Raw genomic sequence first — 27,797 nt, forward strand, 5'->3', positions numbered from 1 at the left:
AGTCCCCAACCTGTAAGTCCAAACTGCTGATAGGCCTTGAATCCTTACTGGCTTGATCGTCCATGTATATTAACTGGGAATTGCTTCCTGGGAATAATCCTGTGCTACAAGTTGCGGGAGCAATGCTGAGCCAACCCCTCAGGGATCATCCGTTCTTCCCCATGGCAGAGCCCACACCGGGAGCGGTAGTCAGATATGGGACTAGATTTGTAGGAGAGAGCAGGGTCCCTCATTATTCCTCACGGTCTAGCACATTGTTAAATGTGTTCCCTGGGATCCCGGAGCTCAGGGCGGCATAGTCGACAGATAGAGCATCTCTTGCACTAGGCTTGGAGTCTGGAACACGGGATAAGTTATTAAGGCAAGTGAAGACAAATTCCTTCTTGACTCAGAAATTCATTTTGGGGACCTCGTGAAAGTCATCTAACCTGCCTGAATTCCACCTTTTTCACTGGCAAATGAAGGTACTCCATGTGTTGTTGTTCAGTCGTTTCCATCATGTGCAACTCTTCATGGCCCCATTGCAGGTCTTCTTAGCAAAGACACTGGAGTGGTTGGCCGTTTCCTTAAAAGCTGAGGGGAACAGGGTTACGTGATTTGCCAAGGGCCACAAAGCTAGGAAGCATCTGTGCCCAGATTTGAACTGGGGTCTTCCCAACTCTAGACCCAGCACTCTATCTGCTGTGTCACTAGGTACTAAATAGCCCGCCCCTGTTTCTCAGGGTTGTTGGGAGAGTCCAATGAAAGAATGTATAGAAGGTAAGTTGCTCTGCAAACCTAAAAGCATTCCCTAAATGGGACCTGCCATTGCTACATGAGAGGCAGCTTGTATTCAGGACAGAGTACTAGATCAGGAGTCAGGAAGACCTGGGTTTGAATCCTGCCTTACCCACAGTTGGCAAGTCACTTAGCCAACCTCTTAGTGTGAACTCTCCAAGACTACTAGCTGACATGGCATTGGTGTGTTATTAGTTAAAGCTGAATAGAAAGAGCTGAAGAACCCCAGCCGGTGATTGAGACAGTCACATTGAGAAAACGTCTTTACTCTCTTTTATGTACTCTGAGAGCTAAGGCGTAGATCCAGTTCTGCATTGCTCATCCTGCTCTTGCTGCTCGAGTCCTGATACTCCAGATTCGGTGCCTTCGTGCTCTCAGGGCCATGGGAGACCCAATCTGCTTCTAACTCCCTCATTATGTCTCCTGGAGCAGTCAAGTCTGAGTCTTAGATTTCCACTGTAAAAAACCGACATGATGTCTAAAATGTATCCTCAAGTGGCTATGCCAGAAGCCTATGATTCCAATGTACGTGTGTAGCCCATTCTCCTTCAGGATCCATAGCCTCTGGGGCCAAGCCAATCAAGACAGACTAGGCAATGATGGAGGGAATGTCTCTAATGTCTCTAACAGGATTGGATTTTTAATATATCCTGTGTTTAAAAAACAACAACAACAACAACCCATACTCCCTGAATCTTCTGTATTAGTACCAATGACTACCAGTTGGCTGTGAGCAAAGTTGAGTTGCTTAGGGGATGGGGGGACTCAAAAGGTTGCCCAAAGCTGTATGTTGACCTCTGTAGCAGAGCAGACTCCCCCTGCAAAGCATAATAAATCCAGGAAACAGAAACCTAATCTGGCCTGGGCCAGGGTCCTCGGCACTTGTCCTCTAGCCACAAATGAAGCCAGCTGTTGGAATTCTTGGCATATACCCCAGGAGTCTTGAATTTCAGGGAGCCAGGGCCCAAGACCTCTCGAGTGTGGACCCTTCCTACCACAATGACTGCTAGACTCTGTGAGGATTGTTTCATTCTTCTTGTTTTTCAGTGAAATGATGCAAGTAATAGAGGACTACTTGCCCTCCCTCATCACCTTCCCTCTTCGAATGACACTTAAATATTGTGGTGGGGAGGTTCCTGGGGCAAAGAGTGTATTCCTGAGTAAATCCTAACCCCTTGGCTAGGCTCTGGGGACAGAACTCCTCGGTCTCCTTCCTTTTTCCCTGAAAGAGAGACCTTGCTCAGCCTTCTGCTTATTAATATCAGTGCCAGCATGACAGAAGTGATAAGAAATTAAAATGCGTTGAAAAATCTAGCACCTAGAATCACAACTTGGAAAGCCTTAGAGATGTGTTAAACATTCACCTTTCAGAGGAACTAGACGGAGTGCTTTTTCAAGAGAGTAATGTTTTTTTAAGGGAGCATAGTGGATAGAGTATTGTCCTTGGAGTGAAGAAATCCTGGGTTAAAATCCCTCCTAATACTGACCAGCTGTCGGACTCTAGGTGAGTCAATTTACCGCTCTAGACCTCGGTTTCCTCATCTGTAAAATGAGGATAATAACAACTTTAGTGTGTGGCTCAAACATTAAGTTCCATGAATGTCAGTTGACCAGAGGCTAGGGAGATTTGGGGATTAAGATATGAAGATCTCACTGGGCCATAGATCATTAACACCAATTGCCTACCCCTTACATCTCTTCTATTAAAAAAAAATTGTTTACACTAAGGAGCCAGGTAGTATGGTAGATAAATGGGATGTGGAAGTCAGGAAGACCCCCAGATTCATGTCCTGCTCAGGAATTTGTTAGTTATTGACCCTGGGTAAGTCATTTAACCTTTTTGCCTCAGTTTCCTCATCTGTAAAATGAGAATAATACCTCCCCCTCACAGTTGTTATAAGGATCAAGTAAGATAACATGTAAAGCGCTATGTAAATGCTAGCTTTTTTTTTTATCATTAGTCCCTGCTACCTCAGTGAATTCCCATAGAGAATGCCCAGAAATCTGACAGTTGCTATCAAGGACTGCATCCTTCTGTCATGGATGTAATATACATGAGTGTTGTCAACAGACTGTCAACAAAAACAGATTCCTCCACAGGCCCCATTGACTTAGAAAACCATAGAATTCACATGATCTATGTCCTATTTTTATTTCTTTTGTTAAATATTTACCAGTAACATTTGAATCTGGTTCAGGCTTCACTTGGGAGTTCTGCAGGGCTCCTCAGCATCCGGTCGCCTTTGTGGGCTTCACTTTTCTTCTCTGTAGTGAAAGGTTCGGTCTTAACGACCTTCCATGTCTGCAGTACCATTATTCATATCTCTCACTGTGGAGGAAGCCAAGGGTTTGGCTCCTCTCTGCTACTTAGTCCCTTGGTTAATTCATTCCTTGGAGCTTTGGTTACTCAGCAAGTTGGAAACAAACTCTGGGCCTTGTTCTTTAGATGCATCTGGAGCAAAAGGCTTCACTTTGTTATTATTTTAGGCAAAGCAATCCAGCTGGGCTTCAGCACTGGGCATTCCAGTTCTGGAAGGGTTGGCCTTTTGGAGCCACCTGGACGGTAGTAGCAGGTGCACCAAGACCCTGGGAACAATTTCAATTCCGTTCTTGAAGAATTTACTAAATGAAAACTATTGTGCTAGGCTCCGGGGACAGGGATATCACAGGGACTGTGATTTCAACAATTTGGGGGACTTCCTGCCCTGCTTCCCGCGGGTAGGAAGTTTTCAAGTGAGGGCATTCATCTTACATGGCCTTGAACACTTAGAGGGTTGGTGACTTGACTAGGTCTTCCTAGTTTGGGGGCCTGCTGGAGCCACTTCTCTGATCAATCAATCAGTAAACAGAGCAAAGATCTGGGTTTCTTTTCTGACTAAGATAAATGGAGAGGACAGCTACGTTGCTCAAGGGATAGCAGGTCAGGCCTGGAGACCAGAGTTCCTGGGTTCAAATCTGGCCCAGACACTTCCCAGCTGTGTGACCCAGGACAAGTCATTTAACCCCCATTGGCTAGCCTTTACTGCTCTTCAGCCTTGGAACTGACACTTAGAATTGATTCTAAGACCAAAGGTAAGGGTTGGTTTTTTGTTTTTAAGATAAGTGGGAGTAATTCTGAAGTTCTGGTTCCCTAAATAATCGGTTGCCCCAATTCGCTGGTTTAGGAAGGCATTTGGCCTTCTTACTCTCACTCAAGCACGAGACCCAGGTTATCATGGATGAAATGAGAATGATAAGATTTTCCATGGGAAGAGCATTGAAAATGACATTTCCGACTTTCTCTGGCTTGAGTGATACCCCCTAGTCTGGTTCCCGACCTCCAGAGGTATTATTATTGCTGCCTCCATAAGTAGGTTTTCAGCACATGCTTAGGAGAGGTTGGTTTCACCCAGCCTTTCTTGGGCTAGTCGCAGCTCTTGGTCCAAACAGAAGTCTTTTCTCTTTGCGGTTCATGTTGTTTCTAGGAATGATTTAAGTGCTGGTAGGAATAACTGCACATAATTCATTATGACCCTGAGCTTGCTCTTGGGCTCTCTGGCTGTCATGTAGGTCCCCCTCTTTAAGTGATCATTGCCTTAGCAATACAACTACTAAATGAGGATAATGTTGGAAATCACTGCTGTTTCTATATTTTACAGATGAAGAAACTGAGATTCAAAGGCTCAGTGATTTGGCTCAAGATCACATAGGTAGTATCTGTAAGGATTTAAATCCTATCTAATCCAGCAGGCATTAAATTAGTGCCTATTACACCCAGGTCTAGAGATGGGGAGTTATGGGTTCAAATTTGGCCTCAGATACTTCCTAGCAAGACACAACCTCCATTGCCTAACCCTTCAGTCTTGGAACCAATACACTGTAGTGATTCTACTGCAGAAAGGTAAGGATTTAAAAAAAAAAACTAGTGCCAATTGTGTACAAGAGCACCCAGGGTGCAGGGTACAAGGACCAAACCAGTCCTCTCCAAGAACTTAAGTTCTGTACTGACCACAGGTCTTCCTGACTCCAAGCCCAGCATTCAGTCAATGATACCAGGGTGATGGCAACAACTGCAGAGTGTAAGAGATTGTAAGTTCCTTCAAGACAGAGACTTTAGGGTTCTTCGATCTTTTCATCTGCAGCTTCTAAGATAGTGGCTAGCATATAGTAGGCACTAAAATGCCTCTTGAATAGACACAGTGTCTTTTGTCATTCTGGAAGAGACCTATTATCATCTTGGCATGGAAGAACCATCCCTGAGCAAACTTGTCAGCAAGTAGCAAGGACTGGGAGTTCAACCTCCCCTCCTACAAATGCCAGGCAGTTTACTAACTTCGGGACAAACTTTCCAAACCCCACAAATGCCTGATTAGCTGGGAACAAAGCTCCTTTGTGACTTTTGTTTTTAGCCTGGCATGTGATGAGGGGAGGGTGCGGCGTGGGGGCAGGAGCAGGGTGTTGATGCATCAGGAGGAAAACAACCACCCCCAAAAAATCATATCTCCCTTTCTTTTCTCTCCCCCTCTCTCTCAGCTCTCCGAACTGCAGGATTTCGAAATGGTAGTCTGGCAAACCGACCCAGTGCTCCATTTAGAAGCAATGTTTATCAGCCCACTGAGATGGCAGTTGTGCTAAATGGTGGGACTGTAAGTATCAAAATGTGATGCTATGGCAGAAAGCTTACATGTGTACAGTCCCAGGGAACAGCTTCATTGGGGATAAATGGCACCGTTTAAGCTGCTTGCTCTTTTTAAAAAGACAAAAGCTAAAATTGACATCACTTGCAGCTAGTTTGCATGCAATGCTTACATTTTTCTCTTCCCCCACCCAACCTCATCCATCTAGTTAAAATAATAAAAGTCACCTGAATTTAGTCAGTTTGTAGTTTAGTCTGAGAATCCTGTTCTCTTGGGACTATTCCAGATCACCGATGGTCCCTGCTGTTAGTATACGTGAACCTATCTAGGCAACTCCCCAGAATTTCTCCTTTTACCCTCAGCCATGTCTGCTGATTCCCCTTTTGAGAAAGGCCAGCCAATTTAAAATAACAATCTCTTCCAGATTTTGTGGATGCTCAGCCTGGCTCAGATTTCCCCCTTCCACTCTGTCCACCTGTGCTCCCCAGGGTCAGCGCAGGGAACACCCTGGAGAGCTTGCTCACATCAAGGCCACCATTTCCTCCCCTCAGACATGGTTTGACCTTGTCATTAGGTTTAAAGCCCTGCTCTGTTCTCATGGCAAGAATGGGTTAGTTAGCTGATGCCAAACAATCTTTCAAGAGAATGGTCATGGCCATTTTCCTTTCCTGGAATGGCATTCTTTTTCTGTAGCAATCCAGAGAGGAATTCTCATCTCCACATTTAATTTCCAAACATGGCTATGTGCTTCTTTTTTAAACAAATACATTCATGAGCCTGTTTACACATGTCAAGTACATTTCCATCCTTTATATATCATATACCAATTCCATAATTCAGCCTGATCACGATAGGTCACCAGTAACATGAGCCGATGGTCTGGGTTCTTTGGTGAATATACCTTGGGCGTGGTATTGATCCAAACAGGAGACCCTAGATTTTATTTAGATGGTTTTCTCTTCTTTTTACCTTCGAGTGGGATGTCATAGATTAGTTGGGCAGGAGGTCAAAAGTAAACAGGATTGCAGATTAGCTTTTATGAGGTGTGGGCACCCTCTTCCTCTGCCCCAGGATGGACAGGACCAAGCTTATGGCTCTCTTCCAAACTGATCTATGTCACGAGTGTTTGGTTTCCATGCTATCAGTAAATGGGATTTTGAATCAGGGAGGCCTACGATACCTTGGTTGGTTAATGACTGTTTAAACCCATCACCTGGTCCTATCCTGTGTAGATAAATATGCAGGAGTTCAGAATAGGGGGGGAAGGGTTTGAGGATGTAGAATGAAGAGTCATTTAGATCATTTTCCTGGCGGGGTGGTAAGGAAATGCTTTATTATCAAGGGCTAAAGTTTTTTCAACCAAGAAGCCTCACTGAATAAGCCCTTTGCACTGTGCTTACATTTATGCCGTGAGCTATGCTTTGTTTGGCCAATTCGAAAACAACTGTTTCCTGAATCATTTCATTCTCCTAATGACTTAGTTGCTAACATTGCATATGTTGACTTTGGGAAAGCATCGAGTTCATAGTTATGGGTTTGTTATCCTTATTTCCAGATCCCAACTGCTCCGCCAAGTTACACTGGAAGACACCTCTGGTGAAAGGCTTTTACAAAGTTCCAGAGAATAAGAATCTCTATTACAGATATTATTCCCTGGCTGAGTCTTTCTTGGGGAGAAATCAATAACAAGGAGCGGAACAAAGTCACCGCTCATCCTGGAGCTTTCAGAATCCCAGATAATGGGGTTTCGTGTAAATGTGAACACTGGCGAACTGATAAGCTAATAACCACCCACACAATACCAAACCAACCAACAATTTTGCAGACTAAAGCAAAGCTAATTTCGTGTAGACTTAGGCTCACTCTTAAAATGCAACTGGGGAAAGACGGCATCCTCCAAGTGTCCAAGAACCAAAGTCCCAGTGACTGCTGAGCGGGCCCAGTTTGTTTTGAGTCCAGGTTTCCTTGTAGACCTCTCCCAGTGGCAAGTATTAGATCCAGGCTGCCTTCCTCTTGAGGTTGGCGCTGTATTTCTAAAGGGTACAGAGGAGCGTTGCCACTTGGTTTGCCAGTTGGTTTCTGTGTTTCAGGGGGTCAGAGAGGGAGAGAGTCATTTGGCGATCAGTTTCGTGAGTGTGTATCTGCAGACATACTTGGATTATGGGGCATTTTACTGAGGGTGGGAGGCCCTGGTTAATGTTGAGAGAAGCATTGCACTCCCTGTGAAAATGCTAGAAACACCATTAGTGAAGGCTCCCCCACCTCCCATTCTGAAGAAGTGCACAGTATCTGGTTGTTAGTTCATGGATCCCATTTAGCACAGAGTTGGACTAGTGTTTGTTGTATATGCCCCATGCCTGTGATATTGCAAATATGGGAAGAGAAGGGCCCCACAATGGAGCCTGGGGTAGACATGACCTGTGTCGTGTGGAATCTGCCTGAAGTTCTCAGTGTTATCAAGCCTTCCCATCCCACATCCCCAGAAGCCGACCTGAGAAACTGGTGTATAAGCATTTTTTCTGATTTATCTGTATTTTGTTTCCAAATGTGCCGACGGGGCCACCAGCTCAGAAAGCCAGAGGAATGGGCCATAGCAGGTTTGCTGCTGACCTGTGTGATGTGGCTTTCCCAGAGTCCCATAAGATGGTGTATCAAGAAGTCCTACTGCTTAGTAGTGCAAGGAACTTCTCTGTTCTTTATATCAAGCTAGTAGGATCTCCGAGATGAGGAACATTTTTGTTTGTGGATTTTTTTGTTTGTTCTTTGGGCTTTGGAGTAGAGAAGAGAAGTCTGTTAGATGTTTTAATCTTGGTTAACTGCAAGTTCTCTGAAAATGGTTATTTCAAAACCCATTACTTCTGCCATAGTTTCCATCTGTCTTGAGCAAATCATCCCGTTATGATTTAACATTTATTTAGTACATATCCAACATTAAAAGCATCATGGTCTCCTCATTGTTTAGCCAACATGATCCACAGCTTTCTTAAATACCTAAAGCAAGATTTTAACCTGACAGTATTGGATATATACAAGATGATGGGTTCTTTTGCATAAACTATAAGAAATCTATTCTATTTTCTAGCCTTTAAAAAAAAAAAGAAAGAAAAAAGGTAAGCCACAAAGAACATGGAAAAGGTCAATGGTTGGGGAAAAAACAGTCACTGACTTCTATAAATTGAATAAATCTATGCTGAATAATTATAACCAAACCTCTGATTCTTTCTACACTTGATCTTTGGCTGTGCCCTACAAACCCTCCACCCTGTCTCTGCACAGCGCTGGGGGAAATGAGATCGATCGATATTGCCATTCTTGCCGTGATCCATCTTGCAAGTTATTTTATTTCCCCCCTCTCTGCAAATTCATTTCCCTTTGTGCCATGCATGTGAAAAGAAAGCATGGCATGAGAGTGCCTGCCCCCATCATATCTCATCTCCAATATAAGCCCTGGGAGCATGCGCTTGCTTTTAGACAACCAGACACCTGACTTTAGCCCTTGGTGTGTGTTTGGGACGGTGATTATTAGATGGCTTGGAAATTTTATATATTTGGGGGAGGGGGGACGTTAGGAAAAGGGGGGTGGGATGTTGCATGCAGAACCCATTATTCTAAAAAAGAATAAAAATGAAATCTCCTAATGCCTCAGTCTAATCCAATTAAAAACAAGTGTTACACATTCTTGTGCCAGGAAATGGTTACTTATCCCAGCTCTATGAAGTCATTTGGAGTTGTAGAATGCCATCAGTGACATTTGCCTGCAAAAAAAGTCTCACTTTCCAAAAGGAACCATTAACGATGTAACTTTCCTCTAAGCTGTTATCAAAATGTCTAAGGTGACTATGGCCTAGATGGCAGGAGTGGTTTCTCTTTGTAAATGCTACTGCTGGAAAGTAACATTCGCTACAATAAAAATGAAAGTGTTTATAGTCCACGGACAATTTTATTTCAGCCAGTTATCAGATGTGTTTTTAAGGTTCTGTTTTTGGCAGGGTTTGAAGATGGAGAATGAGCTAATAAATTGTCATTTGGGGTGGAGGAGTAATCCCAGAAAAGAGAGGATCATTGTTTTCCTAATAACCTCACATGACTCATACAAAGATCTTTGCTGGCCGTGGTCTGTGATAGCAACTGCCCCAGAAAGCAAAGTGTGACAAAGCATCTCTGTTTATTATGGCACCTCCATTTATTATTTGTGTAAACAAGACGTGTTTGCTTTTTAACTTTGGGTAAAATGGCCTACAAGTAGCACGTCCATGATTAAAACACACAGTAACTATAAGCACAAATTCTAATCTCTCAGCGTGAAGTTAGCAGAAGGCACTCTGGGGCCATAAAAGCCACCATGTCCCTTTTTGGTGCAAAGCTGGAGTCACCCCAGTTTTCACCGCTCCGCAGATGGGGAGTGGGTTGGGGCAGCAAATAGCAATTCCAAAACCCCATGGCACCCTCAAACTTGGGGATGAAATGTTGCAGTATTTCACACATGGCTGTTCCCTGGTTTAAGAGAAATTGGATAGAGCTGTGGCTTCCGTGCACCCCCTTGATTCTGGAAAAAGGTACCGCTGTATTGTCCAGGGGGGTGATCTTTTTTCACTCAGAATGAACCAGGCCAGCTCTTCTTGGTGGGTGATAGCTGAGTTAGGTGCCTCAGGCCTAACCAAAAAGCTGTGCAAAAAGGGAACATTGTAGCTTTTATACTCAAAAGATTCAACTATTATTATACCAGCTTACAAGATTACCCAGCAGGTGCTTTTTATTAACTGATAAGAGCAGAAGCTCACTTTTGATAGATAATATATATTTATTAAATATATTAATGTGTGTTTTATAATGTATGTTCTCCCTCCCTCCCTTGTCCTTCCCCGCTGCTGACCGTTGCATACTTACAAAGAACACCTTTAAAGAATTTTCGAGACAATCAGTGTGTACCATAAATGGCTGTATATAAGAATACAAATTAAGAAGGTTGTAAAGCATGGGCAGATATGTTTTATTTTCAAAATGCTGTTCTTAACAAAAAATAAAGGCTTTACTATTTACATACACTGTTTGTTGTAACTTGTTAACACGGCCTAACAACAACATTTTCCTCCCTAATCTGGCCCTATGGCTCCTCTCAAGTCCTTCAGAAGCAGGGACCTCAGATACTACGAATCTGAGACTGCCTGTAGACTTGGTACGCATTTTAACATCACTCCGGGATATTCCTGGGCCTGGTGGTTTGAGCTGGAAACTCACTCTGACCTCCTCCTTTGGTTACTTGCATTTGCACTACTGTAGGTTCTGATCAATTGTTAAGGATTGTCATGACCCCCCCAAAAAACGATTCTCCTTTGAAATGAACTACTGGAGTAGTGAAGGAATTTAAAATGGACAAATGCTTGCAAAAGACTATCTGTGGCTTAAGGTAGAGAAAAACCAAAATCCCAGGTTTCAGTTTAAAAATCAGCTAAGTCTTTCCCCAAAGGTGGGAAAACTGATTGGAATGCTTAGAGAGAACCAGAAAATAGTGCACTGATAATACTGAATTACAAAATCCTTTGGGATTAGGGAATGGGCCTCTAGAGCTCCCGTGTCAACGTGCGTTTCAGAAGCAGTTTTGTGACCAGGGAGAGGATCATCCCCACCAATGACTGAAAGGGAAATGCCTTGTTTGCAAGAACTCCAGACTGGGGTTTTTCTCGCAGGTAGAGTAGATTACCCAGGAAAGCTCCAGAGAATAATCAAAGTAAGTTTGACCAGAATCAACTACACTTGCATAGAGAGTTGTTTTCATTTTGCCAGCATCCAAATGACTTTTACATCCAAGACTTAAGAATACAAGAGACAGATGCCATTTATTTGCTCTGGGTAGTGGTGTTTGCCTCAGGTGATGGATAGGGAGGCTCCTCTTCATCCTCTAACTTGCATTTCACTGTAACAGAAAGTAGACTCATTTAAAAAGATGCTCTGGGAAAGCACTCTAACAAGAACACTAAAAATATAAGAGATGATTCTTAAGGTAGACTCATGCTTTGGGATTGGGAATTTTATTGACTGTTTACATCAAAAGTTTAAAACATCCTTACAGTGGGGACAGCTTGGTGGCTCAGTGGATTGAGAGCCATGTCTAGAGATGGGAGGTCCTGGGTTCAAATGTGACCTCAGATACCCTCTACCTTTGTGACCCTGTGGAAGTCACTTAACCTCCATTGCTTAACCCTTAATGCTCTTCTACCTTAGAATCAATACACAGTATTGATTCTAAGATGGAAGGTAAAGGGTTTTTTGTTTGTTTGTTTGTTTTTGTTTTGTTGTCATTGGTTTTTTGGTTTTTGTTTTTGTTTTTTAATCATCACATCCAAAAACCCCAAACTGAGTTGGTTTCCCAGATTCAATTCAAGTAAAGGTCAAAAGTGTTGTTTTCAGGTCGTGAAGCTTTGGGAAAGTTTTACTGAAATATTATGGCAGATTTCAGTTTCACAACTCAACACATTTCCTTTACTGGCAAAGAGTCAAAATCAGGGTATCGCTATGGACAACAACAAGGTCAATGGAGATTCATTTCTTGGATGTCACCGTCTGGGCAAGAATGTGATCCAGGTGATTTCCCCTGGTCTGCCAAACAGGAAAGACAGCTAAAGACAGAGCATTGGGTTGTTTGTGAGAGTAACCAATCCCAAATAGATACCCCCTCCCAAATAAAAAGAAAGAAACCGTCTGAGGAAATGAAGCCCAGCTAAAAATTAACTTAGTCTATTTCTGATAGCATTTTGCCTGCTCATTGTTGTTAATACAGAAAACTTTCTGTATGCCCTTCTTTGCAGATGAGGACACTGCTTATAAAGACAGAGTATTTATTTTCCCATTGTAAGAAGGAATTATGCTTTAGTTACCTTTACCCAGCACTGTCTGGTACCCCTGCAGAATGCAAGGTGAACCTGTCTTGGGTTTGTCATGGGCATGGACCATGGCTATGAGGCATAGGTCAGTGGTGCTGCTCTCTAACCTGTCCAAATGCCCTGGCCCTATATGGAGTTCAGAGCCTTGACATTAGCGTTAATAATAGCACAGGCAAGCCCACTGAGCTAACTGACCAGAACAACTTAACCTTGACCTTAACTCTGAGATGCTGAAGGTGCCTTTGCCTTTGGGAATCACTACACGGAGAGGACAAGCTGGGAAAAGAATGAGTTGGCCCAGGCCACTGTGATTTACGGGTCTTCATTTCCCTGCATTTTTGATGGAGTCTCTTGAAGTTATTGTGAGACCCACCACTAAGTTCCTACCCAGCTCTTTTCTGTGAGTTTAAGTTAATGGAATTACCACATTTTCTTGGACATCTTAAACATTGTTATCCATCATGTAGTTAAAGTAGTCTAACACAAACACTAATCCTCCAGATGTGGTGTAAAGATTGGTTCTCAGTTTCTGGTCAGTCGTCTTTATAAGCTTATAAAAACTAGGGATTTCCCCCTCAAATTGAAGCTTAATCCACCAAAGCAACACCATGGATCCAGCCAGCATTTCCACATCTGTCTAACCAAGCCCCAGTTTTTTCTTCTTATATACAAAAATATAGGCAAAAATAGCATACTTGGACTTGCACTTTATTTAAAAGAAATTTATTTTCAAGCCATTGCCAAGCTACAGAATTGGAACTTGGCTTCAGAGCAATGGGGAATTTTTAAATGGAGAAGGATAATGAATGGCAAATTAAGATTACATCTAATTTTTTTTTTTGCATTTAAGAGATACAAAGAATCACAACCAATTTTTAAGTCACGGTCAAAAAGAAAATCTCTTCAGAGAAAGATTAGAAGCATATTGTTACAAGGAATTTCCCAGTGGTGTGGCAATGTGGACACCTCTACTTCCTCATACTATGAATGTGTGAATTTGAACACAATAGGGCCCCACATCCTCAGATGATACATTTGATGGGTGAAGTCATGGATATGACCCCCTCTGATTTCTCACACCCCACAATATGTATGTGCTCTCTCTTTCCCCATCCTGCCCCCTTGCTCCAGGGCCTTCCACCTCCCCACAAAATATAGACATATGTAATATACACATATGAACCAGAAGAAACTGCTACTGCAGGCCAACCTCCAATACTTCAGGTAGACAATGGATAACTGAAACAACAAACCTAAACTGCAGATAAGGACCCCCTGCTGTATTGCAAAATCAGAACCGGAATGGATTTTAGAGATCATTTAGTCTAGAGGTGTCAAATGTAAGGTCTGAACACTCCTGAATAAACCCCAGACTGGATTAAATGTAATTTGGAAATGTTTAACAAAATAAATAAAAACATAATAAAACATAGATAATATTACATTTTAAAATTAAGTCAGTATGTGGCCCACGGGGATTCTTAGTCCTATAGACCTTATTTCTGTTTGAGTTTGCTATCACAGATCTAGTCCCACCTGATACATGAATCTCATTTTACAATGCCTCCTTCAAGTGATCATCCAGCTTCCACTTAGAGACTTCTAATGTCAAAAAATGTAGGATCTCCAGAAGAAGCAACTTTTTTTTCTTTTTCTTTTTTTTTTAATATATTTTATTTGATCATTTCCAAGCATTATTCGTTAAAGACATAGATCATTTTCTTTTCCTCCTCCCCACCCCCCATAGCCGACGCGTAAGTCCACTGGGCATTAGATGTTTTCTTGATTTGAACCCATTGCTTTGTTGATAGTATTTGCATTAGAGTGTTCATTTAGAGTCTATCCTCTGTCATGTCCCCTCAACCTCTGTGTTCAGGCAGTTGCTTTTTCTCAGTGTTTCCACTCCCATAGTTTATCCTTTGCTTATGAATGGTGTTTTTTTCTCCTGGATCCCTGCAAGTTGTTCAGGGACATTACACCGCCACTAATGGAGAAGTCCATTACGTTCGATGATACCACAGTGTATTAGTCTCTGTGTACAATGTTCTCCTGGCTCTGCTCCTCTCGCTCTAGAAGAAGCAACTTTTACTCTTTTTGTGGTTATGAGTGAGACATGCCAAATTTAGATAGGTTTTTTAAGTTTTAGGGTTCTTGGTATTCCTTAGCTAGTCTACTTTTATCATACCTTCTACCTTGGGACATGGAAACTGACTACATCACCTAAAACAAATAAAAATCAACTATGAGGGGCAGTTAGGTGGCTCAGTGGATAAAGACCCAGACTTGGAGTGAAGAGGTTGTGGGTTCAAATCTAGTCTTAGACACTTCCTAGCTGGGTGACCTTGGGCAAGTCAGTAAACCCCAACTGCCTAGCCCTTACCACTCTTTTGCCATAGAACTGATATTTAGTATCAATATCAATTCTAAGAAGTTAGGGTTAAAAAAAATCAACTGTCATTTGATCTGTGAGTTCTCTGTTCATTTATGTTGGTCTCTTTATGAAGTTTTCCCTTCCACACTGGAATCATTTATGTTGTCAGAATATTCATCTCAAAAACATCCCAAACTTCTTGGGCCAACTTTGCCTCTAGAATTCGAGGTTTTGAGTTGCTACTTATCTTTTCTTTGACCCTTTGAAATCTGTTTTCCCTACATCTAGAGCAATGCAGCAAACTGACTGCTTTCTCCTTTGTTTGTAATATAATCTGAAATAGTCACTTCCTCCCAATGTTCCTGTCCTTTCTACTTTGGTAATCATGTTCTTGGTATTGAGCAGAACCAGGTCCAGCAGAGCAATTCCCTTCTCTGCCTTTGACAAAGGAAATTATTATTAATGCAAGCCAAGCATTTATCAGCTGCCCTGATTCCCAACAAGATCTCCAGCAGAGAAGAAACTAAAGAACAGAATATTGAGGACCAGCACTTTTAAGAAACAGGAGGATGAGAAGCCAGAAAAGTGAAGAAGAAACACATCAGAAAAGCAGTTGAGTAGAGCAGGAAAAGTCCTGGATTTGATTCAGAAGGCTTCCAAGTTCTAACTGCTAATTTATTATGGTGTGACCTCTGACAAATCATTTGACTTTAACTAGGCCTCATTTACTTAACATGAAGGACTGATCTAGACTAGGCCCAGATCTCCTTCCACTACACCATGGACAGGCCTCCTTTCATTCTGCTGTTCTATTAATAGGGTAATGCTAACACTACATGGGTCTTTTACACCCCCAAAAATTTGAGGATGAGCTAAATGTTGTTCTTATTTGTTATTATTATTATTGTTAAATGTTAGTGATCAAATGTCTAGAAGACTCGGTGGATAGAAGCTGGGCCTGAAATCAGGAAGACAAGATGATACCTTGGTCAAGAAAACCCCATGGATACTATTGGCATGCCCTTGTGCATGGAATCATGGAGAGTGGGACTAATTAAACAAATAACTGCTGTATGCAGAGGACTGTGCTATGCATTAGGGGAGACACAGTTTAGTAAGACAAACTCCTTGCTCTGATGAAGTTCAAAAAGGTCCAGCAATGCTTCTTTATCACAAGCATGTGTTAATATCTCATCGCAGATGAGCAGATCAGAGCTAACACTGAGTAAGCTGACCTGCAGATGCCAACCTCTGGGGAGTGGGGTGCCTCCTTCTTTCATCCCATCCATTCCAGTTGCCAAACTGGCTTGATCCCTCACACAGCCTTAGTACTGTCCTGTCCCACCCTAAAAAATCACATCTCCCCAGGTTGCCTAGGCCTGTTTCACTTGGCCTGAAGAAGCAGGAGAGCACGGAGCAGTACCGATTGGGGGTGCAGGAGGGGAGGGGAATCGGCAATGAAGGCAATATGCTGGTGGCTCTTAACCCTTGTGACTCCTGGAACCCTCCTTGGTTATCATCAGATTCTCCTTCATTCTCCACTCACCCATTCCTTTCTCCTAGTATTTCCCCTGAAGAAGGTTGATGGCATCTTCTCTCATTCTTCAATTCACATGCAGGGGACAGATACAGGAATGGGCAGGCTCTTGCCCCTACCAGTACCTCTACTTTCAGAGTCTGCTACCATCATTCAGCAGCTACCTCCCCTTTAATTTTCATTCACCATAAAGCTGAGCCCTGGGACACTCAACCTTCTCCCCTTGGGAGTAGAGAAGAGCAGTGACTCCTTACCCTAGACACTCCATCTCACGCCTTTGGGCATTTAGACTGGCTGTCTCCCCAGGAATCCTCTCCCTCTCTGGGGGTACCTCCTGGCTTCCTTCAAGTCCCAGCTAAAATCTCAGTTAAGGAAGGCTTAATTCTAGTACCTTCTCTGTTAATTATTGCCAACTGATTCTGTCTATCTCTTGTTTGCATGTTGTATCCCAGTTCCTTAAGGGCAAAGATTGTATTCTGACTTCTTGTGTCCCCAGCACTTATCCATAGTAGGTTTTAATAAGTGTTTATTGACTGCTTGACTGACCAGATCCCCCTCTCCAACAAATGAATAATTAACTGACCCTGATTCCTACCCTCTTCAAACATCCTAGACTTCCAGGTCCTCAATCTCTTCAATTCCCATGACGCCTATCTTCCAACTACTTTAACCTTCATCAGAGGTCCCTTCCCCAAATAAATTTGCTTCAAGATGAAATTCCTAGTTATAGCTTTAGAAGTGATGAATAGGAAGGGACTGCTTTTGCTGCTCCCCTAGTTTTCTATACAGTTAGAAAAGAGGGTCTGGAAAATCATGTTCTTAACTATTTTTGTGTCATGGATCACCCCACTTTGGCATTTGGGTGAAGCCTAGGGACCTTTTCTTTGAATAATGGTTTTTTTTTTAAACCTTTACTTTCTTAGACTCAATACTATGTATTGGTTCCAAGGCATAAGAACAGGAAGGACTAGGCAATGGGGGTTAAGTGATTTGCCCAAGGTCACACAGCCAGGAAGTGTCTGAGGCCAGCTTTGAATCCAAGGCCTCCCATCTCTAGGCCTGACTCTCAAACAAACTGAACTACCCAGTTGCCCCTGAATTTTTTTAAATGTATAAAATTAAATACATGAAATTACAAAGGAAATAAAAAATGAGTGAAAATAGGGGTAAGGTAGATAGCTCAGTGGATTGAGAGCCAGGCCCAGAAATGGGAGGTCCTTGGTTCAGTTCTAGCCTCAGACACTTCCTAGCTGTGTGACCTTGGGCAAGTCACTTAACCTCCACTGCCTAGCCTAATCACTCTTCTACCTTGGAACCAATATTTGATTATAAGACATAAGGTAAGGGTTTAAAAAAAAAGAAAAGAAAGATATAATTTTTTCCCCTATTCAAGTTCAACACCCCCCGAAATTAACTGATGGATTCTGGGATAAAACTACAAATCATTTCTACGAATTGTTTGTTGCCTCCCAGTTGAAAAACTTTTTGCCCTCAGAATGAAGCTGTTTTCTTTCCCTGGTTCATAACTGCCATGAAGGCCCTAACCAAGGCATGCCCACATTAATAACTATGGATAGGTAAAAACATTTTTCTTCCATTTTCCAGGTGATTCCTCCCACTCTGTAAGCTGTTTACATTTTTTGATTCATCCAGTTTTACACAGGAGGTTAAAAATCATTTTGGCTAATAGTCTGCAGTATGTAGTCCCCCCTATATCTCTTTGTTCTACTGTGGGCTTCTGTGGGATGTTTCGAAGGAAAAAAATTAAAAAAAACGGTAACTTCACATTTAGTTTTTGGCAGAAAGACAGTTGCCACATTTTGCTTATTGCATGTCTCCATGCCCCTCTGTGGGCAATAACAAAGCCAACTCAAGATGGGGTGTAAGGAGAGAAAAGCTCAGAGAAATACTGAGCCAGATGAACAGCTGAGAGGGTGGTGAGGTGGGGACTACTACAACTCTGCATAGTAATAAGATGATAACAATACCTAAATGATTACAGCCATTATTTCCTCTGAGCTCAGTCTGTGACCTGGGATGAACATTTCCATTAACCACCAGAAAGAAAAAAAAAGCACCAAAGCATAAATAGAGGCTACTTCAACCTAATAATCAGAGCTGAAATTCAAATGGAGAGGGTTCAAAAGCCAAGACATGAATTGTTTCGAAGTGGAGAGACAAGCCTGACATAGCAGTTAAGATCCAACCTAAATAAAAATGCTGTGTACACATATAAATAGAGCTGTCTAAATAGAAAAGAAACCAATAATGGTCCCATAGAAAAGAGAATGAAATGTACTTCCCTCTTTTCCTCTAAAAGGTGAGGAACTTGGCTTTTCCATGAACCCTTATCGATTATAATTTTTGTTGCATTATGATCTGGAAAAGTTGCATTTATAATTTTTGCCTTTCTGCATTTGGTTGTGATTTCATTTTATGCCCTAGTACATGGTCAATTTTTGTATATATAGCATGTGCTGTTGAAAAGAAGATATATCCTTTTTAATAATATTTTTCCATACTTACATGATTCATTTTCTTTCCCTCCTTTCTTTCCTCCCTGCTCCCAGAGGTGACAAGCAATTCCACTGGGTTATACAAATGTTATCACTTGGTACCCATTTCCAGATGATTCATTGTTGTTATATAGTAATTTTTTAAAGTCTAAACCCCAAATCGCACGCGCACACACACACACACACATATATGTAATAAGTGATGCCATATGTTTTGCTTTTGTATTTCTACTCCCATAGTTCTTTCTCTTAATGTGGATAGCATGATATATTCTTTTTTATCCTGGTTCAGTTTTCTCCAGCTATCTTTTAAACCCAATTTTTCTAAAATTTCATTCCCTTTTTTTACTCCTTTCATATTTTTTAAAATTAGATTTATCTAGTTCTGATAGGGGAAGGTTGAGTCCCCCCACTAGTAGGATTTTGTTATCTATTTCCTCCTTAAGCTCCTTTAGTTTCTCCTTTAAGAATCTGGATGCTATATCATTTGGTGCATATATGTCAAGTACTGATATTTCTTCATTGTCTATAATGCCTTTTATCAAGATATAATTATCTCCCTTATCTCTTTTAATCAGATCTATTTTTGCTTTAGCTTTATCTGAGATCATGATTACTACTCCTGCTTTTTTTTTTTTTGGTCTCAGTTGAAGCCCAGTAGATTCTGCTCCATCCCCTTACCCTTTACTCTTGTGTCTTTCTGTCTCATGTGTGTTTCTTGTAAACAACATATGGCAGGATTCTGGCTTTTAATCCATTCTTCTCTCTGCTTCCGTTTTATGGATGAGTTCATCTCATTTACCTTATGGTGAGGAACTTGGAAGCAACATGTTGCATATTTTGTCAGTTGCAGTCATTGTCATGATTATTTTTCCTTATTTCTTTAAAAGAATGAGTTGATCTGAGAAAGAATTGTTGGAATAAGAATGCAGATAAAAGCCTACAATTTTTCATTTGTTTATTTGTGCATATATTTTGGGGTTTTGGTTTTAGAAGATTATTCACCTACAAAAATGAACAATATGGAAATACCTTTTCCATGATAATACATGCATAACCCAGATTGAATTGCTTGCCAACTCTAGGAGGGGTTTGGAAAAGGAGGGAGGGAGACAATTTGGATCATATAACTTTGGAAAAAACTTATGTGGAAATTTTTTATTAAGAAATAAAATAAGATATGAATAAATAAACAAACAAATAAATAAAAGGGTAAGTTAGTACAGCTAGGTAACACAGTGATAGAGCACCAGATCTAGGAGGACTTGGGTTCTAATCTGGCCTTAGACACCTCCTATCTGTATGACCCTGGACAAATTGCTTAACCCTTTCCCTTGCCCTTATCACTCTTCTGCTCTCAAATGGCTTCTAAGACAAAAGGCAAGGATTATTTTCTTAATTTTTTTTAAAAGTGAGAGTTGATAGAGAGTCAGGTGAAAGGAAAGGAAGATGAAGGAGAGAGATATCCAGGAGCAACTTTTATAAAATCAATAGGTCCTAATGAAAATTATTTTTGACATTTAAAAGAAAAAAATATTAAAATAAACAAATTCTGCTGGAGGCCATCATACCCTGGCTGACTGACAAGGTCACAGTCTGGGGAAATGGGGTCTGCAAGGCAACCCCCCAGAGAATGAGGCCCTCACTGATCCTCCTCTGTGACTTCTTTCTCTCTAATTTCCCTTACTAATGGACTTGTTATGATTATTATTCTCTCCCCAATACAGGAGAAATAATATGAGAGCAAATACTTATCAATACACATATATCCCACCTTAATTCCTCCCAGACAATTACCCTAAAAGATTACATTCACAGAATTAAAACCTAGAGATCACTACCTATTGCCCCCCTCCCTTCCTTCTTCACAGAGCCACATTCACTCCCATTACAAGCCAGGCAAGCCAAGAACATCAATCACCTTCAAGACAGACTCCACTGAATTCTGTTTATAGATAGAAACCAGGCAACATTGCCAGGTGCTTTAAAGTAACACAAGAAAAATAGAACTTGTAAATTGAGGAAAACCCCAAATCTGGTCTGTCATTAAATTGCCCTCTAACCTTGTACCTAGCTATGAAATGTTTTGTTACCCATCTCCTAAGTAATTGTGATTGATTGTGAAAGCTGACCAAAAGTAACAATGGGAGAACTAACCTCTAGATCACCCTGTTTATGTCATTCATCTATAGCAACAATGTTTCATTGACTATCATCTCCTTAGGCTATGTGTCTTATTATCATAGAAGCATATATATAGAAAATTGATTGTATGCCAAAGAAGTATGTAATCACCAACCTATATAATAAACAAATCTCTGTGCTATGGCAGAACCCTGTGTGATGCCTATGCATGTGGGCTGGAGCACACAGTGCTTCTCATCTCCATTACTTGATGAGATTGTCACATCTAGATGGAGTGAACCCTCACCCTCAGGGAGACCTCTGGACGGCTCCAAAAGAAATGCACTGCTGTCCAGCTAGAGACCAAAGGGGAAATACTAAAAACAAATTAAAAAGTAGTTAAAATGATCCTGGTGCAGTGTGCAGTCAGGTGGGGAGGGAGGGAGTTAATTATCTCAAAACTATCAAATCTGTCTTATAAAGGTTAGGAGAGCCTGTAAGTAGATCCACCTGAAAAGTGAAAGCAAACAGATTTGAATATTAGTAATCAGATTTTTATACAACACTATTAGTAAAATGTTTTGATGGATAAACACCTAGAACAATAATGTATTGGCCCTAACAAGATGGTCAAGTAATTGGAAATGTGATCTGTAGTAATTTTAGTCTACTTAGCCTTTAAGCTAATATAATAGTCAATGTATGGGTTTTGTTTTGTTTTGTTTTTGAGATTCCCTATTTGCTCAGGCTGGAGGTGCAGTAGCCTCTAAAGACCTGACCCCACAGCTGACTGGCACATGAGGTGTGACCTGCTTCTTCCCTACCTGGACATGTTAGCACCTCAGGTGGCATGGCTGCCAGGCCTTCATTGCCAGGGAAAGAGGTTCACCATCTGCATGAGGGACTTAGGACAGAAACCCAGAAGCAGATCAAATCCTATTGCAGGGAGTAAAGCCTTTGGCTACCAAAGATGGCAACAATACATCTTTCAAAACAGTTACATCTCACCCAAAGGATATTTATCCTGTAAACTCAAGAATGTAGAATATGACTGGCCAACAAGGGAGCAGAGGAAAGACCGAAGTTTTATGCCAAGTAGGCAGCATTTAAAAATTATCCCCCTTTATTAGGAGTTATAACCTTTCATTGTAACACATAGAACTTAGAGAAATTTAGTTTTGGAGAGGCATTGGAAGATCATCTTGTACAACCCCTTTGTGTTAGAATTAGAGCAACAGAGTCCTCAATATATGAACTAACTTGCCATAATAATACATAGGCACAAAGCTGGGATTTGACTCCAGTTCCACTGACTTCAATTCCAGTGTTCTTTTTCCCACAGTTTTTTTTTGGGGGGGGGGGACCAATAGGACTTTAATTTTACAGCTATAACCACCACCCATCAAGGGACTCTCCATCATCCATCAAGGGACTCCTTTGGTCTGATTGGTTGAACTCACCAATCACTCTATTTTCTAAAATCTTTGTGCCCTTTAACAAGTTCAAACCTATCACAAAATAAATATTGATATGTCGCAGAGACTGGAGTTTCCTGACATTATATTTGTGCATTTATAAAATCATTTAAAAAAAACCTTTCCTAAACACATACATCAATAGAAGAGAAAAATAGTAAATCAATGATGTACATACCATTAAAAAACTAGAAAAAGAACAAATTAAAAAATAGACAGCAAAACAGAAATCATGAAAATCAAAGGAGAGATTATTAATAAAATTCAAAGTAAAAAAAAAACCCTACTGAACTCATAAATAAAACTAAGAGTTGGTTTTATGCTAAATAACCCACCCCCAAGATACACTTATGGCTGGGACCTTGGCTGAGACGAGCAAATATCGAATAAAGCTACTTCAAAAATAAATACAAAGAAAATATACAAATAAAATAGATAAACCATTGTTTAATTTGATTTTTTATAAAAAAGGAAAAAAGAAAAACCAAACTACCAGTGTTGAAACTGAAAAGACTTGAATGCATCACCAATGAAGATGAAATTAAAACAATTACCAGGAGCAATTTTGCCCAAATATATGCTGGTAAAAAACAATCTAAGCAAAATAGGTGAATATTTACAAAAATATAAATTGCCCAGATTAACCGAAGAGCAAATAGATATTTAAGTATCTTTATCTTCAAAAAAGGAATTGAAAGTCACAAATAAGCTCCTTAAGGAAAAAATCCCCAAGATAAAATGGATTTACAAGTGAATTCTATCAAGCATTTAAGGAACAATTAATTTCAGTAATAGACAAACTATTAAAGAAGGAGTTCTACAAAATTGATTTTTTGATACAAATAAGGTTTCAATACCTAAACCAGGGAGAACAAAAACAAAAATAAAATTATATACAAATTTCCCTAATGAATACTGATGTAAAAATGTTTATTAAATATTAATAAGGAGATTATAGCAATTTGTGCAAAGATCATACACTGTGACTAAGTGGTATTAACATCAGGAAGGCAGTATTAGTTTAATATTAGGAAAACTATAAGCATAAATGACCATGTAAATAACAAAAATAAAAACTATATGATATCAATAGATGCAGAAACGATCTGACAAAATACAACACCCCTTCCTATTAAAAAAAAAACACACTAGAAATCATGAGAATATATACAGCCTTTTAAAAAATGATAAGGAGTATCTATCCAAAACCAAAAGCAAGCATTATTTGTAATGGGAATACTTTATTAAAAGCCTTTCCCATAAGATCAGGAGTGAAGCAAGAATGTCTAGTATGACCACTATTATTCGCTACAGTATTAGAAATGCTAGCAATAGCAATGACAAGAAAAAGAAATTGAAGGAATTAGAATAGATAACAAGGAAACAAAACTCTGCCGATGATAAAATGGTATACCTGGAGAACCCAGAGAATCAACTAAAAAAGTACTTGAAATAATCAACAACTTTGGCAAAGTTTCAAGATATATAAGAAACTCACATAAATCATTAGCATTTCTATATATTGCCAACAAAACCCACCAAAACAAGATAAGAGAAATTCCACTTAAAATAACTGCTCACATTCTGAAATACTTGGGAGTTTATTTGCCAAGAAAAAATCTAGGGAGTAAAAGAACCCAATTACAAAACCCTTTTCATACAAATATAAAGACAGGTCTGAACAACTGGAGAAAAAAATAGTAATTGCTTATAGGTAGGTCAAGTCAGTACATTAAAATTTATAATTCTATTTAGATTATTTGCTGTCATGCCAAACTACCAAAGAAGTATTTTATAGAGCTAGAAAATATAACAAAATTCATCCAGAAGAACAAAAAGTCAAGAATATTAAGGGATACAATGAAAAAAAAAAGGTGAAGGAAATCAGTCTAGCAGTACCAGATTTCAAACTGTATTACAATGCCATAATCATCAAAACAACCTGGTATTGGCTAAGAAATAGAGTGGTGGATCACAATATATACTATCAAAAGACCATAGGGATTAGATTCTTTCCTCCTGGTTCCTGGAGGTTTGAGCTGCTGATCCAAGATAGAAATCTCACATCTGGGGGGCAGCTGGGTAGCTCAGTGGATTGAGAGCCAGGCCAAGAGATGGGAGGTCCTAGGTTCAAATCTGACCTCAGACACTTCCCAGCTGTGTGACTCTGGGCAAGTCACTTAACCCCCATTGCCTAGCCCTTACCACTCTTCTGCCTTGGAACCAATACATAGTGTTGATTCCAAGATGAAAGGTAAGGGTTTAAAAAAAAAAAAAGAAATCTCACATCCAGCAGAAATCTGGAACAAGATTACATTGGATTTGAAATATTGAAAGTGGATACAAAAAGACTTCAGCAATGCAGACTATTAAATGTGTTGTTGTGGGTGATGGTGTGCCTTTCCTCCCAACATGGCTTAAATGCTAGTAAATTTTGATTAATTATGTATTGTCAGAAAACTGATTAGTACTAGTTAAAAAAAAAAGATCATAGGAATTTAGTATTTGATAAACTCAAAGATTCAAGCTTTCGGGTTAAGTACTCATCATTTGACAAAAATTGCTCAACTTTAGCCATAGCTCATCTTACATTGTGAAAATGTACTATTCTGAACCCCTATTTGCTATTTAACCTCACCTTCTGACTGGGTAAGAACAAGGCCTGAGGCTTATCTGTAAAAGGGAGATGCATGCTTATATTGGGAGGACACCAGAAACCTCACAACTCATGACAAATGCTGGAGAGGATATGGAAAAAATCAGAACCCTAATGCAGTGTTGGTGAAGTTGGTGAAGAACTAGTCCAACAATTCTAGGGAACAATTTGGAACCATGCCTCAAATGCTATAAATATATGTATATATAGCCCTTGATCTAGCAATACCAGTGCTAGGTGTGTGTTCCAAAAAGATCAAAGAAGTGTGTTATGATTAAAGTTATCTCAAGAGACTGACTTTTGAGTAAGAATATAAGTTTATTGATTATATAAAGTTTATTGGTTAGGCCAGCATCAAAACCAATAAAGTCATATAGGTCTCTATGGCTCTCTTATTCCAAGATGACTAAATTTTTAGCTCATTATTGAGCCCGTCCCTTGAACATCCCAAGACATTTTTAATTAGTGATAGATAATTAAGGGGTGGTCCATCAGACTATGCACCCCTTTCCATGTCCATAAGCAGACAGGTTATGTCCACCAGAAAAGAACCCTTTTCACCTTAATTTATTAACAAAATTCTGTTTAAAAGGAAGACATTCTTTGGGATTTCCAAGGACAAAGGAAAAGCAAAAAGTAACAGACTAAATTATATCTCTGACTCAGATTCCAAACAGAAGAATACATGGTAATTTTCTTGAATATATAGGAATTAACAGTATATGAAAAATAAATTCTTACAAAAGGAAAAAAGGACCTATTTATACCAAAAGGTTTAAAAGCAGCTTTTTGTGAGGAAAAGTCTTGGAAATTGAGGGGATGCCCATCAATTGGAGAATGGCTGAACAATTTATAGTATCTAATTGTGAAGGAAAACTACTGTACTATAAAAAATGATAAACAGAATGGTTTCAGAAAATGTGGGAAGTCTTGTATGAACTGATGCAAAGTAAAGTAAGCAGAACCAGAAGAACACTGTACTCAGTAATGGCAATATTTAAGGATGGTCAATTTTGGCAGTTAGCTGGCTCAGTAGACAGGAAGACTCATCTTTCTAAGTTCAAATATGGTCTCAGACACTTATTAGCTCTGTGACCCTAAGCAAGTCATTTAAGTCTACCTCCTCTGTCAAATGAACTGGAAAAGGAAATGGCAAACTATTCTAGTATCTTTGCCAAGATACCCAAATGATATCACAAAGAGTTGAACACTAATGAAATGACCAAACAACAATAGCTATAAAAGGCTGAGCTACTCTGACCAAGAAGAGGATCCATGACAGTTTCAAGGGACCCAAGATGAAAAGTCCTATCCTTCCCCAGAGGGAGAACTGGAGAACTCTGAGTATTTGTTGAACAATACTATATTTTTTTTACTTTATTTTTCTTTTTTTATTTGTGTGTATGTGTGTATTGTGTTGTATGTAAGTTTTCTTTTGCAACATGGCTAACATGAAAATGTTTTACACGACTTCATATATATAATCAATATACTATTGCTTGCCTCCTCAAAAAGTGAAGGAAGAGCAAGAGGGAAGGAGAGAATTTGGGACTCAAATGTGTAAAAAATGAATGCTTAGGGGGCAACTGGGTAGCTCAGTGGATTGAGAGCCAGTCCTAGAGACGGGAGGTCCTAGGTTCAAATCTGGCCTCAGACACTTCCCAGCTGTGTGACCCTGGGCAAGTCATTTGACCCCCATTGCCTAGCCCTTACCACTCTTCTGCCTTGGAGCCAATACACGGTATTGACTCCAAGATGGAAGGTAAGGGTTTAAAAAAAAAATGAATGCTTAAAAATATTTTACAGAAAGACAGAGCTAAGATGGCAGCATAGTAGCAAGAGCCTTCTGAATCTTCTTCCAACTGATTATTACAAAGTATTTCAAAAGGACAGAAATCAAAATCATATGGAGTAAAGGGGTTCCCCACTGGACTCAGCCTTGGAGGTAGACAGTGTTTTGGAATTCCCACTGCTATAAGGAGGTGAAACTGCACTTATCAAAGTGCAAGCTTATCACCCCTGTCCCACACCAGAGTCAGAGCAAAGGCCAAGCAATCTAAATTCTTGAGGGTGGCTGAAAGCACCGTAGACTAACCCCTGAAGGCAGTGCAAGGCCTTAGCAGCCCGACTTAAGTCTTGAAGCTGAAGAGCATGGAGCCTGGGCAGCAGAGCACAGAGCTTGGGCAGAAACAAGGCTGGCCACAGACAAGGCAGCAAGGACTGGAAAGGTAGCCTCAGAGCAAAATGCTTTAAAGCATGCTACACAAAACATCACAGATTTACTTGCCCTCACTCAGGCTTCTGACTGAGCAATGAAGATAGTCACAAGGCAAAGCCCTGTGAGACAGAAGCTAAGAAACAATCAACATACAGGAACCCCAATCTACTAGTGGTAAAAGGAATAAGTGGCAGCAAAAAAAAAAAGCTCTTGACCTTGGATAATTTCTTTTTTTTTCCTCATAACAATATGTAGCATTCATTTATTTTTTTTCCTTTTAAACATTATTTTATTTGGTCATTTTCAAACATTATTCATTAGAAACAAAGATCATTTTCTTTTCCTCCCCTCCCCCTCCCACCACCCCTCCCATTGGAGATGCGTGATTCCTCTGGGTATCACATGTGTTCTTGATCCTGGATAATTTCTATGGAGAAAAAGAGCAAAATACAGATACAAAATAGCAGAGAGTGACAGACAAGCAAATACATCCAAACTTTCCAAAAAAAATGGAAATTGGTCACAAACTCTTGAGGAACTCAAAAAGGAGTTCAAGAACCAAGTAAGAAAGATCTTAAGAAAAATGGAAAGAAAAGTGGGAAAAAGAAATTAAAGTAATACAAAAA

The 27,797-nt window shown here is 40.2% G+C and overlaps 3 protein-coding genes across 5 annotated transcripts in view; 2 read left to right on the plus strand and 1 right to left on the minus strand.

Moving 5' to 3' along the window:
• Nucleotides 1–10,436, plus strand: part of LOC100026079 (G-protein coupled receptor family C group 5 member B) — a 28,570-nt gene extending 18,134 nt beyond the window's left edge. Inside the window, exons 3-4 of the mRNA XM_007498180.3 lie at nt 5,290–5,402; nt 6,949–10,436. Of these exons, the coding sequence (XP_007498242.1) occupies nt 5,290–5,402; nt 6,949–6,993 (158 nt within the window). The 3' untranslated portion in view covers nt 6,994–10,436. The remainder of the gene's footprint in view (nt 1–5,289; nt 5,403–6,948) is intronic.
• IQCK (IQ motif containing K) overlaps nt 10,360–27,797 on the minus strand; it is a 202,460-nt gene continuing 185,022 nt past the window's right edge. For all 3 annotated transcript variants that reach the window (XM_016423865.2, XM_016423863.2, XM_016423864.2), the window contains one exon: nt 10,360–11,307. In XM_016423865.2, the coding sequence (XP_016279351.1) occupies nt 11,231–11,307 (77 nt within the window). In that variant the 3' untranslated portion in view covers nt 10,360–11,230. The remainder of the gene's footprint in view (nt 11,308–27,797) is intronic.
• The window catches only part of KNOP1 (lysine rich nucleolar protein 1), a 223,623-nt gene continuing 207,732 nt past the window's right edge, over nt 11,907–27,797 (plus strand). Inside the window, exon 1 of the mRNA XM_056806304.1 lies at nt 11,907–11,975. Coding sequence (XP_056662282.1) covers nt 11,907–11,975 — 69 coding nt within the window. The remainder of the gene's footprint in view (nt 11,976–27,797) is intronic.

This window comes from Monodelphis domestica, chromosome 7 (assembly GCF_027887165.1).
Source record: "Monodelphis domestica isolate mMonDom1 chromosome 7, mMonDom1.pri, whole genome shotgun sequence".
Classification (NCBI taxonomy): domain Eukaryota; kingdom Metazoa; phylum Chordata; class Mammalia; order Didelphimorphia; family Didelphidae; genus Monodelphis; species Monodelphis domestica.